This window comes from Struthio camelus, chromosome 1 (assembly GCF_040807025.1).
Source record: "Struthio camelus isolate bStrCam1 chromosome 1, bStrCam1.hap1, whole genome shotgun sequence".
Classification (NCBI taxonomy): Eukaryota; Metazoa; Chordata; class Aves; order Struthioniformes; family Struthionidae; genus Struthio; species Struthio camelus.
Genome location: NC_090942.1, coordinates 198,296,405 through 198,314,806, shown reverse-complemented (window position 1 = coordinate 198,314,806; position 18,402 = coordinate 198,296,405). Strand labels below are relative to the sequence as shown.

The following is an 18,402-nucleotide window of genomic DNA, read 5'->3' as shown; positions in this document are numbered from 1 at the left end:
TTGGCAAAAACTGGGAATGATAAGCTCTTCCTAGGACTGATTCAATAGATGTGAAGATTCTACGCTATTCTTTGACATATGCTATTGCATACAAATCAGTAGGACTCTTATAGCTACAGGAATTCAACAAATTAACTGAATGCAAATCTCAAAATGGGAAATGACTGGTTTTAGTACCAAGTACCGAATCACCAAAGGAGATTTGGACTGATATGAACAACATGAGATATAGCAACCTTATTCTGGTACTAAAGCACTACCAGTGCTTGCTTAGAGTGTCTTTAGAGTCAATGAAGTCCCTGCAGTAAAGTTCATACCTGATCTAGACAGGTACTGCGTAAGTAGCGTAGTGCTTGCTGTATGCTCTGGGGAAGAGGCTGTCCGGTTCTCTGGACATGAACTATCAAAGGCACACCAAAGACGTTCTTGTCCTTGTAGTCAGGGACTTTCATCCTCTTCATGAACTTTGGCACAGACCTGAGAATCGACATGAACAGACCACATGAAAGTACCAGAATATTTACACAGTCTTTCTGAGTAATGCTGCTGGGAGAAATTGGTAGCTGGGAAGATCTCCTATTTTATAAAGATGGTCAAATAATGTTAAGTCTATGATATAGGGACACTTCACAGTCTGTACAATTTGTGGATCTCTTGACCCATTTTTATAGGTAGATGGCATCTGGCTCTAAGATATAGTAAAACAACCCGTTCTAACAAAAAACAACTGTGCAGTTGTCATCCAGCTGAAGCCAAAATGATTTAAAACATCCAATAGAGACTCAAAGGAAAAACACAGCAAAGTGTAGCAGAGAGGGTACCTGAGAGAAAAGGAGGATCAGTCCTCTAACATGCTGAATGATTTTACATCTATTCAAACTATCAGTTTCATGATTTAGCATTTCTGTTGCCTAAAAATTCACAGTAAAAATGATAGTTGGAAACCTTTATGAACCAGGCTGATCCCTGGTGTTACCCCACTGATTTCTGCTAAATGTACTCTAGTGAAGCTGGTGAGCTTGCTTTCCTCAGTAAACGACACTGCAAATGAGAAGAGACCAGATTCCCTTTGTGGGAGTCATGACTGCAGTGGGATTAAAAAGATGGATGAATATGACCCAAATATGACCAAGATTTTCTCTTCTGTGTGGGAAGGAGATAAAACTTGGATTAAATGACCTACTGAAGGAGTACAGAATACAATTTTACAGCTATTTAGCGTTCCACTGCTTATAAATCCTTAGAGACTGATTATACAAACTGAAGAAATATTTGTCAGGAGGGAAAACCTTTGTACAAACAGCAGAATCTACCATTTGCTATATCCTAGTCTGCTTATTTGGAGTAAATTAAGGTGAGATTTATCTCAGTACAGACATATCGTTAGCTAGCCAGAGGAACTGCACCAAAGGAAAACAGCAAGTTGGGGGTTCATCTTATTTAATTTTAGCTATGTAAAGGACATTTAGAAAGAGTTAGCACTCCCAGCTGGCTCCATACCCATTGTGGAGGGAGGCACTTTTGGAGGGTGATCCTACCCCTCTGTCATGGTAGAATAAGTTGCCTTGGGGTTGCCCGTCTTTTTCCACTGACAATAGCGCCAGCCGACCTGACTTGCTCAGACTAAACTCCTAACTTTTTGGAGTGGCTGATGTTAGTGAGGAGGGTCACACATGTAGTCCCTTATATCTCTTTTTCTGTTCTAAAAGTAAACTTGCCTTATCTAGCTCACAGCACAATTTAGTAGGATATTGGTGAAGTGCTTTGAACATGGAAATCACAATATAAATGTTAGGTCATATTACTGTTGGACTTAGTGTTTCTGTGTACTTAGGAAAGTTTCTATTATCTTTTTGGTTATTTCTCAGATACTGATAACCTCTCATCTTTGTTCATTTCCATTTCAGGATACCTCAGTCTACATGACACCTCAGGATTAGCATACTATTAAACAGGAAGGTTTCTCTAGTTGGTTGTGCTCAAAGGAGACACATCACCAGCCTTCACATCCATCTGCCCTTAACTCTACAATCTGAGTGCCCAGGTAGCTCTGTTATGGCTGCAAGCAGCCCATAACACAAATCCAGACCTAGGCTAAAGCTTGCATCTTTTGATCTCTAGAGAAAAGTCCTCTTATCCAGTTCTAACTATCCCTTTAAAGCACAAACAAGACAATATTGAATATGTGAGGTCTTATCAGCAGCTGTTTCTTTTTGAATTACAAAATGAATTTTGGGGAAGACTTATTTTAAACATTTCCTCCTTTTAATCACTCTCTCTTACTCCTGTTTATTTTTCTGGAACTCAAATGTTGTTAGAGAGGCCAGGGTTGTCTCTCTGTTTGAGCGCAGGAATGAGGTCAGATCTCTAGGATCTATTTCTGACTTTGCCACTGAGTCACTAGGCAGCTATAGGTTAAAAGGGACAGTTCCAAATTCTTCAGTTAAAGTAAATTTTTTCTCCTAACTCTATTTATTGAACTTACTTACAATTAGAATTATAGAATTATCACTTCTTCTAAATATATCTCTTTTCCCGTTATCTATTGTACTCACCAGGTCCAGCCATGTTTGTTTGACATGGAGTATTTTTCCATGATGGCAGTAAGACGAAGTAGAGAGAATTTTTGCAGTAGATTCAGTTGGGCTGCTGACTGATTACTGATGTGAAGTGATGCTATGGAGTGGCTCAGGCGATGAGAGATTTGGAAACTATGCCACCGTAACCGCCTTTAGCCAGAGAAACAGTAGAAATTCAGACAAGTAAGTGCTTTAATTGGGTGGAAAAAGGTGGTATACTGTAAGAAAAGACTGGGCAATATATAAACAAATATACATATACATATACATATACACACACACTTACGGCTCATGGTGTTTGAGCTGAAAGAAAATGTAGCTTGGAGGCAAATTAAACAATCTACTTAGCTTGAATTGCTTAATTTTGGAAATGCTCAAGCTTTGATTTTTTTATGTTAGATTCACATGTAGGTGTGGGTCCCTTTCATGCACACAGAGCAGCAGTGTTGCCTGTTATGTTCTTTAGCCCACACATTTCCAACAGGATGTGGGAAATCCAGATTCAAATATTCTCTCCCTGACTCAGAACTGGGTCCCTCACCTCCCAGGAGACCAGCCTGACCAACAAGGTATTTGGAGATGATGTTCTCCAAATCTCTCCGTTATAAAATTGCTGAAGGATTTTTTCATAGCACGGTTTGAACCCTGTGTCTCCTAGGCAAGAACCATAACCACAGTCTATTGAGCTATTCTCATTTTCTCTTTATCCCAATTAACTTTCTCTATGTACTGAATGTATTGGAATCAACTCATTTCAGTTTCTTGTTTTGTTAAACATGAACTTTGGCTCAAATCCTGCAAGTTTTGGCACTGTTTATTTACTTAGTAGTTTCCTAGAGTTTGCTTGCATGTGATGGTGGTGAGTAAGCATGGGCAGAAGTAAACCATGGCACGGCAGAATCTTGCATGAGGACGTGACAAGACCGAAGGCAGATCAAAAAGTGCCAAGTATTTTCTCTCTGCTCCCACACATATGAACCCACCCTACACACAGCAGTACAGATCCAGAAAGCACTTTACCAGAACAGTGCTCAACTGGAACTCATCCCTCTATTTCATAACAAGCCTCCAAACTATTAACAAAGTCCTGCTCTACACTTTTACTAACAAGCTAATTGTACATCATCATTTCATCCAGTTGCATAAGGGACTGAGGGAAGGTTACAGAAATTCTCTGTAAGAACAAAGGGCCACAATTTTAAAGCAGATCAGTGCATAAAAACATGCATAAGGCTACTGACATATACATACCGTCTGTAATGCATATAGAGTCTTCTTTTAAAATAGGATGGATCATGGGAGAAAAAATATGCCCTAATTTACACTGACTCTGCACTGATTCCACATAAGAATTTCTAAAGGAAAATCTCCCTTGCCCAGAAATACTCCTTTGCTCTGAGAAGTCCTCTTCCCCATACAGGACAAGTACAACTATAGTGAGACCCTACACTTTGTGATGCCTAGAGTGTGATGCCTCTCCTTCATTATATCATATTTCACAATCTATCATTTTGTTAACAGAAGAAGAAAGATGGAATTGTGTAAAAAATCTTGTTACCTACCTGCTTGGCCTTGTGAGAGATGCTCCCACACCAGAGTCTCTCCTGTCCCTAACACCGGTGGCTTCTGACTCATTCAGGGATGTTCCATCTCTGTCCATGTCACTCGGTGTGGTCCGGCCGTCAGAGACGGAGTTCCCTTCAAAATCAAGTGTGATCTGTGTGGGTGACTGGAAAGGCAACGATGAAGATTCTTTGATGGACACATCATCAACTGGCAGACCTGGCAACACATTCTTTGACCAGCCATCTACTACCTCTTGGAGTCCATTGACATGCTGCAAAATGTCATCTAAATGAGGGAAAAGGACATCTTTCTCTAAGTCCAGTAGGTCCCCAGTACTGGCATACAAGTGGGAGCCTGGCACATTGTCATAAATACTAACTCTGCTCTCTTTTGGACAGCAAGCAATCAATCCAGTCTCTTTTGGAGTAGAGCAGTTCTGTTTTCCCAAAGAGATGCTGCCTGTCCTCCAGTTTACATTATTACTGTTGTCTGTAGGTGAAAGGCTTTCAATAGAAAGTGCCTTCGGGAAGGTCCCCGGTTTGTGGTCCTTGGGAATATGCACAACCAAGTTCTCTTGGGAATGAAATTCATTTTTTCGATTTTCATCTACCACTTGCCGTAAGGCTGTTCCTGCCAGAACATCTAGGTCCTCCAAGTACATCCCACCTCTCTTGTTTGCTTCATGACCTTTGCGCTCCTTCAAACAGGGTGTGCTCACCCCGCTGCTGCTGTTTTCGGACTGACTGCTGTCACTGCTGGATTTGGCAGAAAAGGAGAGTCCTCTTTTGACTGAATCTTGCCCTAAGTTTTGGAGATCGCCATTGACTATCTGTACACAGTGCATATCTTTCAAAGATTTCGGCTCATATTGAAGGACAGGTCCACTTATCTCTAAAGGACCTGTTCTTCCTGAGCCTTTTAGCTTTCCATGCACACTTTTTGCTTTTAGTGTCTCCATGCGTTTCAGAAAGGTTTTTGCTTTTGTTCGTGTTGGTTTCTCATTCTTCAGGCTGTCTTTGTGGGCCAGGGCAGTGCTTATTGCAGTGGAGTCTTGTAGAAGTGTGTTTTCTACATCATGCTGGCCAGTGCAGTCGCAGATCTCCCTGACAGCACTGCTGATACCAGATTGACTCCTGTTGTCACTTCCCCCACTGCTCTCACTGTGAATCGATGAGACCTCAGGTTCGCTTAGATCTGTAAGGACACTCTCACTGCTTGTTGTATTTTTCATTTTAATGTCCCCAGAAGACCCATGTCTGTCTGATCGATGAAGCAAAGTATCAATATCGTCCACCCGAGACCATCGCCTGCTGGTTCTTTGGAAAGTCCATTTATTACTGATAGCACAGAGGTCTTCCTCATCTGAATCTTCACTCTGGAAAACAGCAAGTAGCACATGTTAAGAGCAGGTGCTTTTATTCATTATTTGAATTAATACGACTGTACTGCTCAGGGGAAAAAAAACAGGTGGTAAAGGCACCATGAATCTAGTTCTGTGGGATATTGGTCATCAATCCTTTCATTCCAGCCCTTATCATTTCACTGTAAAGACTGCAGTGAGCATGTTAATGAGTAAAGGCTAAAACCCTACTCTTCGTTAAAGAGTTTATGAGTGGACAAGCTATGCCATATCAATGCCTCTTGGTTTCAGCGGGGTGGTTTGCCTGTGCCCTAAGCAGGGTAGGACTGATGCCTACAATGACTGTTCAGAATAAAAAGAAGGTTTTGAAAGGTGCTCATAGGTGGGTCCTGACTTGCAGGGATGGTGCTAAGACATGCACAGGAAAGACTGGGAAGTAGCTGGGTACTGGAGCAATGTGTACCAAAGACAGCAAATCTCCTGCGATGCACTTTTGCCGGGAGAAGTAAGTAAACACTTCTAATAGCAGCAATAAACCTCTCAGACCATGTAAATCATTTATGCCTCAGGAACCTAACTACAGACACACAGCCACAACGCTTGGTTAATAATAGCAAAAAAAAAAAAAATATTTGGAGGTATTACTTAGGGTGGGTGAGCAGGAAGGCAAAGGAAGGTGGCAAAGGCTGGGGAGGAGTGGGCAGGGGAAGAGCCACGGCTTGGTTCTGCCCAGCATGTGCATATGGGAAGTGTCCAGAGGTGAGGGGGAGTCCTCCTGCAGCCCTCCTGCAGCCCTCCTGTCTTCCTTGCCTTTGCCAGCAGGATGGACCCTAGGACTGGCAACCCCAGAGCTGCCCCATGCTCCCTGATCTCTGCCCACCAGCTTTCCAGGCACAGCACAAGCAGTACTGCAGCCCTCCCCAGCAGTACCCTGCCTCAGTCCTTGGCCTCCGGCACGCATCTTTGTGCTTATGCAGTGCCGATAGCTAATCATCTGCAATGCAGACAACATTTACCATGAGAAAATATGGATTAAAAAAAGCTCCTCTATGCCATTTCTCTCATCTGTTTGTCCAAACAAGGAGGATACATCTTTAGCATGAAGCATGCAGTTGTTGCGGAGCTCACGGTTCTCTAAGGATGTGAAGCCCACAGCTGCTAATGAATACCCTTTCCTTGACTTTGAATTGGGTTTATACTGCATTATTCCTGTACATTTGTTTTAAGGCAGAACAAACTAACTTCACCTACATGACATCCAAACAGCTCTTCACGTTCTTGGAAGCAATGTGAAGGCAGTAAAATATGACAGGCTGTCAGACTAAAATGAGGTGCTAAACCAAAAAGACTATTTCAGGACTGGAAAAAATTCTCATTTTAAGAGTCTATTATTAGAAGTATTTTTCTATGAAGTTTTGATGGTAAAGTTATCTTCCATCTCTGACTAGATCTCCACTGGCTTGTCTGACTGAAAAATGTAAAACAAATTTTAAAAAAACATCCAAATCTTAAACCTCAGAAGATGAAGACTACGATCAGTAGCGTCAGGTCTCCCTAAGAGCATCAGCTTTTGCCAGTTTATCACTTTAAGTTGGCCAGATGTTTTAGATCTTCCCAAATTATAAAATAAGATATCACTGTGAAATAAGCAATTTGGGGGTTAGACATTGCTGGTTTATGTGTAATGTTGAGGTGTGCAGTCCTTCAGCTGATGTCAGCTCACAGGAATGAATGGATGCCTTAATTCTGCTGCTAGATATAGAGAAAAACTAAGCAGCTAGAGAAGTGGCAGGAAAGGAGCTGGAAATGGCTAATGCTACTTTGGTCATTTTGTCTGCAGGAAAGAGCAGAATATTAGAGAGCTCTACCTTCCGCTTCAGCTTGACGGTTTGCTGCTAGAACGAGTATATGCAGGAGGACTGCACACACTCAGACACTTAAAAATCCATCTATTGTGGTCTTAGCAGTGCCACAAAGTGGATATTTTAAAAACCGCAAGGGCATGTACTTTTAAATATTTAGCAGTGGTAATTATATCTACAAAGCATACCACTGCTGGAGCATTGATGGCACCAGCCAATAGGATAAAAATACATATTTTTTATTTATTGTACATCCCCAATATACCAAAAGGACCTTAAACAAGATTCTTGGCTGACACAAATCACTGTAGCTGCACTGAGATTACTGTACAAACTAACAGGATTTAGCCTGTATTTTCTACAAGCTGGAAACAATTAAACTAGCCAAAGTGCTAGAGACATTGTGAGAAACATCAAGAGGAGAGCAGAGAATAGGAGAAGACAGAAATAAACATAAATTCAGTGGTGAATATACTTCAAATTATTTTAGAGGAAAATAATTTTAAGATTTTTTTTAAAGCAGGTAGAGATGAACAGAAATAGATATTGATAATGAACAAATTGTGCATCTAAGCACAACAAAGGCAGGCCTACATTCTGCCCAAGAACCAGTCAGAAAATACAGAGGGTTTTCTCTTTTGAAATTTCCAGTCAATATGAAAAAAAAGGTTTAGGTTCTTTTTTTTTTTTTTTTTAACTTGTAATGAAGCAGGCTTGTTGTGTTTCATCTGAAGGAAAAATCAAACAAATATCTGCATTCTGAAATGCTGCCATGGTGACTCACTCCAAATTCTGCCGCACTGTGTGTCCTGTGACATAATGTGCTTTTCTGTGCAATGGCTTCAGGAGAAATTCTGGAGCCCACGAACATCCGAAATCACCCACTGCTCTTGATAGATATCAGAGTGCTCCGACAAATGAGACAGTCCCAAAAAATGCAGAGAGCACTTTGCCAGCCGATGTGCTGCCAGCCATGGTGACAGTGGGTCAAGAGTAGGTCTGAAAGTAGTGATTCATTTTACACAGATTGAATAGTATCTTGTAGTAGAGACTGTAAATCTCCACTGACCTAAGCTGAATCCAAGTACACGCCTTTGGAGCATATTCAAAAGTCCCTTTAATGCCATTATGTTTGGGAAAACGAGAAGGGGCAAGTTTCTTGAGGAGCGACTGACAACATTTGCCAAAGAGAAAGAATTTTTGATTCATAGATTTGTCACAGTTGGTTTAAAATAGTACAGCTTTTCGACTGAGGGTGTACTTTCCTCAGATAGAGAGGAACAAAAGACAAAAAGTAGATTTATCCGTAATGGAATTTTGCCACATTTTTCCAGCTGGGGGCAGGAATTCTCATAAAACGACAGCTGCAGAAGACAGTTAAACCAAAGGCTAATCTTTGTCTGTCCGAATCACTTATGGACATATTTGTAACATATATACGAGGATTTCTCTGTGCTTCTCATTGAGGCTAATGGCAGGAGAGCAGCTAACTCCCTGCAGAGTGAACATACCTCTTAGCATGAAGTGGGTGGGAGAGCTGGCTGTGAGGAACACTCACCCCTTGTTGGCTTTCACAGTAACCTTGACTTATTTGGACATATTTTGATGAATCACTCAAGCAGCTGCATGGGTCCTGTGCAAACCTGTTATGCTGAACCTCCAAACCAAGCTGATTGTGCATTTTGCTGTTCAGATCACAACAAAGACTAATAGGAAAGGCAGTGTCTATAGTATCAATGCAAAACTTTACTTAAGTGAATGTTTAATTCCAGCCCCAATTTCTAGCTTTTACTTGGCCTTTTCATTTTGTCTCGTTACCAGTCTCTCCTGCCCCTACTCCTCCTCCCACATCCTCTCCGTATCTGTTGTCCCACATCTCAGTCATTCCCTCTTTCTGTGCTCTGGTTCTCTCTGGCCTCGTGCACATACGGACGCAAGTAGCTTCTGTCCCACTGAATAGGTAGCCAAGTAGGACAGTCTCACTTCCATGGCAAAATATTGGACTTCTGCAAGGAGAAGAGCTGATGGCTTCCATCCATTCAGAACAGTGAGGAGTGGCAGCAAGTTTTAGTCAAAGCAAAGATAACATGAACATTCTCCTTTTTTTTCCCTGAGATAAATAGGAGCTTAAAGAAGCAAGTGAGCAAACATACAAACCTCCCATGAAAACCAAGATACTTGTCGAAGAGAAGGACAAGAACTAACATATAAGCAAAATTTCCACAGGACAATCAGCATTCATGTATATGTTGCTTTTTGCAAGTCTATATAGCTCCAGTGTCTCTGCTCAAACTCACGTCCATGTGGACATGTACACTAAAAAGAAATCATTCCAAGTATGTCAGTGATACAATATATGTAGTGAGTTCACTCTTGCTGATCGAGCTCGGTCTCTTCATATAATGCCTATCTCCCTACATTATAAAGCTATCATGTAGTCAGGGAATTTTACTGTTCATTCTGTCAGGAGTGATCGGGATATTTGATGTGGAAAGTATTGGCACTTATCAAAGACAAAAACATCCATCAGGTCTGAAGCTGTGAAGAGATGAGATCCCCATGGTTTCAGTGAATGCATAAAATGCATGCTGAAGAGGCTATGTACACAGAACAAATGGGCATGTGCAGAAGGTGATAGACTATTCAAAAGTTAAATCATTTTTTGTCTGAGTTTCCTCACATGCTGCTTAGGGTATAAATAGATCGAATGATACCAAAAATGCAACTGTAAGAGATAGTTTTCAAAAAGAGTTAGGCAAACTTTCTAAGGAAGGAAAAACATATACCAAGATTTCTCAGAGTCAACAATTACCATTGTACACTGCTGAAGAGCCTTGGGAAATTTGTGACTAGAAAACCAAATGTTCAAGAGTTCTGCTGGACACGTTACAAAATTCTCAAAATCAATAGGCAGTTTCTGCATTCCTCCCTGAAACCCTTTAAGCCTCAAATAATTCCCATGTTACACAGGAGTTTGTAAGGATGACAGGGTTTATTTTCATATTCTTAACTGGAAATAAGTCAGTACAAGAAATAAAGAAAAGCTATTGTTTTCATTTGAGGAGCTTTCATTTTTCCCTAACAGTATTTTCCATTGTGTACTCACATGGCATTGGCAAATAAGCCAGTGTAATGAAAATGCACTGTCTTTTTACCCACTAACTTAAATTGCACACGTATAAAGTTTTAAATAGTGCATGTGCCCTTTTAACACATGTAGTTTTGTTCCTGCTGTACTAGTCAGTTTTTTCTTTTTTTCTTGTACTTTCAAGATTCAGCAAATTTTTGCCCTTCCAGAAAATGCTGACACACATGTTCAAAGTCAAATATGCTTAACTTACTTTTAAGAGCATTACGGACTTACAGCCTAATTTGAGGAGCTCTTATCACAAAGCTCTGAACAAAACCAGTGCTTTTCATGACATTTCCTTACCTTTTTTCTTTGTAAGTTCACATCGAGTTTCATTGAGGCGCACTTGTTCAGGGTGTTCAGTCGTCTACAGGGTAAAGCAAATTCCAAAGATTAGCAATCTCTGATTAAAGGGCAGGACTTTTCATAATTTCAAAAGCTTTTCTCTTACCTGCCTGTAGGGTGTTAACTTCATACAACAGGCTTTAGAAAATGATACGGTTCATTTTATTCCAGGCTATAAGTCCACTACTTTAAAAGGGCATCTTACCTTCACGTTGCTTGATAGTTACCTTTTACATACTACTTTTTAATTCATAGACTTTTAAGTACTTAACAAAGGAAATGGATATAAACAGAACATTTTGCATGGATGGGGAAATGAAATGACCAGAGAGTGAGGAGGTAAATTGCCTTCTGCAGGAATGTATCATAATTAGTATAAAATGATTTAATGTAAATGCTTGGTATTTCTAACCACGTGGCAGAGACAAAAGAAAAAGTAAGTTTCAGATTCAGTTCTTCACTTTAGGCAGTTAGTACCTCCTTTAAAAAGGTGACATAAAGGAGAAATTGTAGTAATTAATTAATTATTTCTTCATGGCTGACAGTTCCTTTCCTAAACCTATAGAACTTATAGACAGATTAACATACCCAGAGTGCAACAAATTTAACATCTTCTTTAAATAAACAGTTTAGTTATTTTTGACTGTGATTTCCTTGTTATGATATTACAAAGATCTCTGGCTTATTAAATCCAAGCCTATCCCACGACGATACTGGGTTGAAATTACAATCTGATAAGCATGGAAAGCAAACATTTGCATGTGTATGTGCATCCATCGGCAGAGAGAGTCAGAGGACAGCAAAAGATGCTCTTTTAATAATGAAAGTATATGCTAATCATAACTGCGACATTTTTATTTATACTTTAAGGTCCTGATTCATGAAATCATCCGTCTTCCAAAAGTAGACAAAGGCTCAGAGTTAAATATGTTCAATTTTAAATGTTTTCCTGATTTAGGGCTGAATTTCAGAATGAGGAAGGGCAGAGTGAGAGGGGCATACGCCTACAATACTCTTCTATAAGCCTTGTGTATCTGCTTCTGAAATGTTTGTGACAAATTACAAGGACATGTGAAAACAAACGTCACTTAGTAAAATATTCTCTCACAGAGCATTAGAAGATTAGATTATTAGCATACTCCTCCCTGGGACTTATTCTAATGTTAGAAATCCTTGCAAACTGCCACCACTTAAAAAAGAGCAAGCCTACCAAATGTGGATCTTCCTTACAAAATTTCCCTCACAAAATAAGACCTGCTCATTTGTAGATGAAATACTCTTTCCTAACTCAAGCTGATAAAACCCTTATGCCGTATCAGAAAATCCTGTGCTCATCATATTAATGTGAGTGTAATGTATGCGCAAGCACACCCCACATGCATGCTAGTAATGTCCTCGTAATAAATTGCAGGCCTTGTGGTTCTGTAACTACATCTTCAGCCTTCTGCCCACAAATCCTCCTCCTCAGGGATTGCATTTATCATTGCAAAACTCATCTTTTGCCCAAACATGGAATTTCTCAACCCAAAGTTTCATTTTGCTGGGGCCCTGGCTGAGTAATGTTCAGTGCTTCTTCTGAGTATAAAATGTTTTAATTTGGATATCTATATTGATTCCAAATATACAGAGGCACAGACACATTTTCAAAGGACTCCAACTCAGCTTTCTATTTGTGCAGACAGTTTCCTTCAAGAGGTGAACTGAAGGCTCAGATCTGAGTTCCTGCACCTCTTGTTAGTATTAGCTGCCTTGTGCTAGAGAGACAAGTTTGTAGGAGCATTTCCACATGCACATGCTGTTGCGTGCACCACTGCTGGGCTGCTCAACTGTCAAGAGCACTCATATCTGCATACCTAAATCAAACTGCCAACAGTGTCCTTACACCCTTCAACTGGATAAGCCAATCTATTCTGCAAAATGAGGCATGAAAGACTTATCTGGATGTCTCTACAGTGGCACTCAGATTTACCTGAAGGCTGTGGAGTCCCCTTACTTTGTGTTTCCTGTTAATGTGACTGAAATCTGGGACTGTCCTGAGGTCCGATCCGGGCCTCGGGGCTGGCTTTCTTTTCTCTTTCTGAGAAAGTGAGAGAGAAAGGCTACGTCTGTTGGATCTTGTCTGATGGTTGGGGTGTTTGGCCAGACCAGGAATGGGGAAGCACTCCCTGGACAGGTCCTACAAGGCTGAGCAGGAGAAAGGAGTCAACTAAATTCATGCCTGGAGACTCAGAAATTCTGATAAGCCACTGCATCTTTTGCAGTTGCATATCAAATCTGAAAATCAAGCTATCAGCTTCTAACTCCCTTATCTCTGTGAGAATGAGCACTGAAGAAACACCTCCTGAAAAACAGCGCTACAATACGGGCCTTGTGACTCCACAACAGTCCCTAGCAGGCGATTTCTGCAACTGTTTTCTCAATGGTTTATAAAATTGCCCTGTGATTATTGGATTATTGCCGATCTGCAGTTGTTTTTGAGGAGAAGATGTAGAAGAAAACATTTGAAATACATGGGCAATGCCCTTTCTTTAATTCAATATAATGTTGCATGCCTTCTAAAAACAAAGGAAAAGACAATGCATTTTAGGGACACAAAGAAGAGAGAGCGGCAGCCAGTGACTTATACCTTGCCCTACTTGCACCCAGGTAACTCTGCAAGTGCAGCCAAAGCAGAACACGTCACAGCGTTTCTAAAAAAGGGCCTCACCTTCAGTGTGGAAAGGTGCAGAAATCGCAGGGTCAAACAAACAAAGCAATCTGAAGCCATCACTTTCCCACTAACTGTATTTGAGAGCAAGATCATTTCAGTAGAGAACCGACAGGTCAGTTCTCTAAAAGCGAATGTCATTACTTAGACTGGAGCTTTAGAAGCTAACCCATTATCCTGACTGCTTTCCAATCAGCTTTTTCTATGGAGAACCCACTGCATCAAAAACAGAACTACTTTTTAATGGGAGCCAGGGGCTCATCCTCAGCTTGTAAATTCATCCATCTACCAAATAACGGCATGCTTTCTGTGGCTTTTTCAATACTGTGAAAAGATTTGTCACTGAAATTAGAGAACTAATGATCAGATTTGTTAGCTCGCCTGGTACTAACAACTCCAATCAAAGCCAGTCTGTTTCAGCTTTCTGTATCCTGATGATGTGCCAGCGGTGGCAGAAAGCTTTTCTCATCTGCTTATAGTTGTTAAGATGACTGACAGCCAAATCCTCAACAAATCTTTCAAAAAACAAAAAATAAAAGTCTCTGGCTACAAATGGCTGTCACTGATGTCCCAGTCAAGTTAGAGAAGCTGTGGAGATGCTACCTGCACTTTTATATTGCTGCTTAGAAACATAGGAAAAGACTACCTGTTTCTAACAAAATCTAAACTTGAAGGAGAGAGAAAAAACATAAAATAAATCACAGCTGTATTTTACACAGGAGAGGTGGGCTGTATAAGAAAACAAATAATCTATAGATGCTTTTGAATGCTTGTCTGGAAAGCTATGCAGTGTTCAGGGGAAGGCTTGCAAAATATTTACTATAGCAAGTGCTTCACTGATGTTAATTTTCTTTCTTCCCCAGGCCATGAATGTGAAAGCTGTCCGTTGATACAGTACTTAAGTATCAGAGGAGTGATTCAGGTGCCCAGGCAGAGGTGTCTAGCGCTATTTCAGATCCCCTAGAGTATCAAGCCTGGCCTTCAGCTGTTGTAGGTCCTGTGTCAGCCAGCCCATGGGGAAGTCCTGGATATCCTAGGAGATCTAAGATGGCATTAGACACATGCTTTTAGGGCTCTGAATCCCACTTACAGTGATGTACTTGCTACCCTTATGATTTAAGTTCTTCAGGAGCAGGAAATCTTTAACTTTTACACACTGTACAACACCAAGCAGTGTTTACAAATAAGCATAAACTTGTTGCAGAATAGAATTTTATTAACTGGGAAACCTTGTGCTTGGTCTATTGCCCTGCTTAAAGAGCCATCCAGGCACTCTGAGGACAACTTTAGAGTGACTTGGAGCTCCATGAATTTCCCTGGACCCATTCTGTCGCTGCTCCTAAGCCACTCGTGGGGAATGCAGCCAGTGGCACTGGAGGGCTGTGCAGAAGCTTTTCTGCTGAGAGGCAGTAGGACCAGTGGGACGAGGTGGCATGGACAACACAGTGTCTCCTGTCTGTGCAGACTGGGATATGTCCTCTGTTACAGACCAAGAGAACACATTTTATGGTTCCCTAAGCTCTTCCTTGAGAGAAATACTACACTATTTCTTTGTTTTATCATTATTCCTAGCAAAGTTCAGATGCAAAAAGAGGATGCATGTCCCCAGAGGGCTTCTTTCAGTGCCATAGAATATGTGAAGAGGACATCTGACTCGTCATGCTGGGCTCTGCTGACGACTCAACACTGAATAAGGGTCCTTCCCAGTATGAGCAGGACTGGAATGGGAAGCTCGCATGGCCACATGCCTGCTCCACCAGTTTTGTGGATAGAGAATATATTATTTTCCTGTCCTATCACTTACTACCATTGCTGCAATCGGTTGAGCTACTTCACAGGAAACATATTCACGAGGTAAATAAACTTTCCTCGAGATCAATGGGAGCCTTTCTACTGACTTCAAAGCAGGGCTTTCCATATTGCAAGTGGAGATCTAGGATTATCTGTTAACAGCACCTAGAGCAATATAACCCAGTAGATTGTACTGGCTATGCAATAACCATTTCAAAACACTAACAGTATGATATCCTGTATATAGTGACCTTCGGATTATTTACACGGTATCTAAGAGATATTAGCTATGGAAAAAAAGGCTGCTGGCTGCTTCCATATTTCGAATTTTAAGAGCTTGGTTTAGGGGTCTAAGTAGGGTTTTAGCAGAGCGGTATTACATAGTTGCTCTTTACATTCTTAGTCACTGCATTTACATGAATACAAAAAGTACAACATGGCCTGACTTTTCCTTCTCACCCTCTTATCATAGAGGCCGCAAAAGTTCCCAGAGCAGAGTCTGTTGACTGCTATTTTGGAAACGACATAGAGATCCAGCTATAAAATTTTCATGCTCAATTATTGTTTTGGCAGGCTGACAACATTAGCCTGCAGAATGCATGGCAATTTTCTATTGTTTGTTACTCAATAAAATCTGAACGGAATCTCATGATAGGAAAAAAGATACGTCTCTAACCCAAAGGCCCCAGATTTGGCCTTCACTCTGCCAAATTTTAATATGATGTTGCAAACAGCAGGAGTGTTAGACTTTCAGAAAGGTCACTGAAATCTTTTACAATAGGGAGTTTTAGGTGTTCTAAATCAAATGCTACCAGCTGCTTTAAAAAAGAAAAGGTTTCTTTGCATTTGTGTCTCTTTTTGTCCCATATACCAGAATGTCATAAGAAAACCAATTATAAAACGAGGTTAAGAGTCTGATTTCAATCCATAACAGCAGAGAAATTCAGTGTTAATTCCAGAACAATTATTGTTCAGACTTAAAACTCTGCTCAAACTGATTATCCACCCTGGCATTCCAGTTTTAAAATAGTCCTCCAAATAAAAATGAGAACTCCATTTTGCTGAGTATTAGGGACTGAATGCCCTACTAATCAGTGTGAAGGCTTGCTCACGCACTGTTTCGAAGGCAGTAGTAGTTTTGGGTGTTTGAAGAATTGAAGTTTGGGACCCAACAGAGTACAGAAATCAGTACATACAGAAATCATAATTAACCTTTTTTTATTGAGTCTGGAAATTGAGTCTTTTTATTGAGTCAGGAAATTGTGTCATAGCCTTTGGCTCTTGTATGATATCCTGGCAAGTACCTTGTAGTGATGCCACCACCAAAGCAAGGGTAGAAAACAGGCCACAGTGGTCAGCCAAACTGTGAGGATTTACAGTTCACTGGAAAACTTGGAAGATGCTGGCTTGATAGCTAACACAGTAGTGATGCTTGTACTGGAGGTGGAGCTGACACTGTTTCTTGTTTCAGATGAACCAGAATCTTGACATTTGGCATAATTGCTTTTTATGGATTGCTTTCAGCTAAAGGTTTGGAGCTGCTGAATTGCAGCAAATTAAATGTCTGCAATCTGAAAACATCACTCTTCCATCTATTTAACCTACACATAATACTTCTTTTTTACCTGGCTAGTATATGAGGTGTTCGCTGTCTTTAGATCTACACTATCTAAAAACTCCCAACAAAAATTAAAGCAACAGGTGTTATTTCCTGATTAAAATCATTGCAGAAAAAGTTACTGGACAGTCATAAAAACCTTTATCTTTGAATAAAATCTTTTGGAAAGATCTATATCTGTGCTTACATACTACAGGCCTTAGCAGCATTGCTTCATTTAGGCTAATATAAAGCATTCTGTCACATCAGTGCATCTCTCCAGATCCTAGTTTATTCTCCAGAATCTCGTCTTTCAGTAAAAGGGAGAAAAAGAAAACCAAACCCCAGTCTCTAGCTGTTCTGCTCACAGAGAAATCCTACAAAATATAAACCTAATGTAACTACTGAAGGTATAGCTCTGAGTCTGCAGAGACTCTCAAGCAGCAAGAGGTAACCTAATCCCATTAGCTGCGTAGGTGTTGAACGCCTCATGACCATAATTTAAGTACTACCATTGCTAATTACTTCAGAGAAGAAAGACTGGGCAGAGTCATGGAGCTGTACAGCGTGCTGCATGCAACTCACCATCTGCTTTCACGGGAAGGGGATAGGGAGCGAGACCATACTTTTTTCCCTCCGTCTAGAAAGAGGTCACATAGTCAAATAGGGTCCAAGGATATATTTAAGTGTGTTGTGGAAGAGGCCTGCTCAGGTCAGTTCAGGTCAGCAGAATAAACATCTTTGGAGCGTGTGCACATTTGGATATTGCTTACATTTTGTGGGGAAGGGGAGGAAAAGGATATCTCACCCTCCTACCCCCAGCCAGTTCCCAGACTATACCACAGCATGTCTTCTGCCGTGCTAACCTGCAGCAGTGGAATGGATATATTTGTGGGAAGATGGTTTGTTAAGTATGGGTGTAGAAATCCCTTCCACAAGGCTGTACAGAACAGCAGTGGGTCACATCTACAGTTACTCTGCTCCCTAGCACCCTTGAGAGCAGTCATGGAAAGATCCAGGTCTTTTCGACTAAAAGATCCAGGTCTTTTCGACTAATTTCTCTTCAGATACAGAGAAAGAGAAAATTCTGTTCTCCATATCCATAACGGACAAAATGGGAAACTCAGCAAGGAGTTTTGGGGAAGCATCCTAATAGCTACACTCAGTAATCCCTTGGGAAGGCTGTGGATCCTCCATGAAAGAAGGCATCTCCTGGGATGGAGAGATGGATGAGATGAACTCTCTTCTCTGTTTACTACAACTAGGTAATCCTCTCTGCAGTCCTCTATTACAGACTCATTAATCCCCGCATGCACAGTGCAGTGGAACAGCATATAACCGCTGCTGCCTTTAGCTACAGTCACAGAAGGGGAACTAGGTTTTGGTCTAATTATCTTGATGTTGGTGTTGTGAAAGTTTCCATAGCATGTAATAAGGCCTGTTTTGCTGGGGGCCAGATGCTCCT

The 18,402-nt window shown here is 40.8% G+C and overlaps 1 protein-coding gene across 10 annotated transcripts in view; it reads right to left on the bottom strand.

The window, feature by feature from the left end:
- The window catches only part of STARD13 (StAR related lipid transfer domain containing 13), a 328,326-nt gene that overhangs the window by 32,862 nt on the left and 277,062 nt on the right, over nt 1-18,402 (bottom strand). For all 10 annotated transcript variants that reach the window (XR_695808.2, XR_011138676.1, XM_068930087.1 and 7 more), the window contains 4 exons: nt 10,801-10,864; nt 4,142-5,520; nt 2,556-2,729; nt 318-477 (listed from right to left, as the gene is read on the bottom strand). Coding sequence is in view for 8 of the 10 variants with exons in the window: in XM_068930087.1 (XP_068786188.1) it covers nt 318-477; nt 2,556-2,729; nt 4,142-5,520; nt 10,801-10,864 (1,777 nt within the window). In the remaining 2 variants the exon portion in view is untranslated. The remainder of the gene's footprint in view (nt 1-317; nt 478-2,555; nt 2,730-4,141; nt 5,521-10,800; nt 10,865-18,402) is intronic.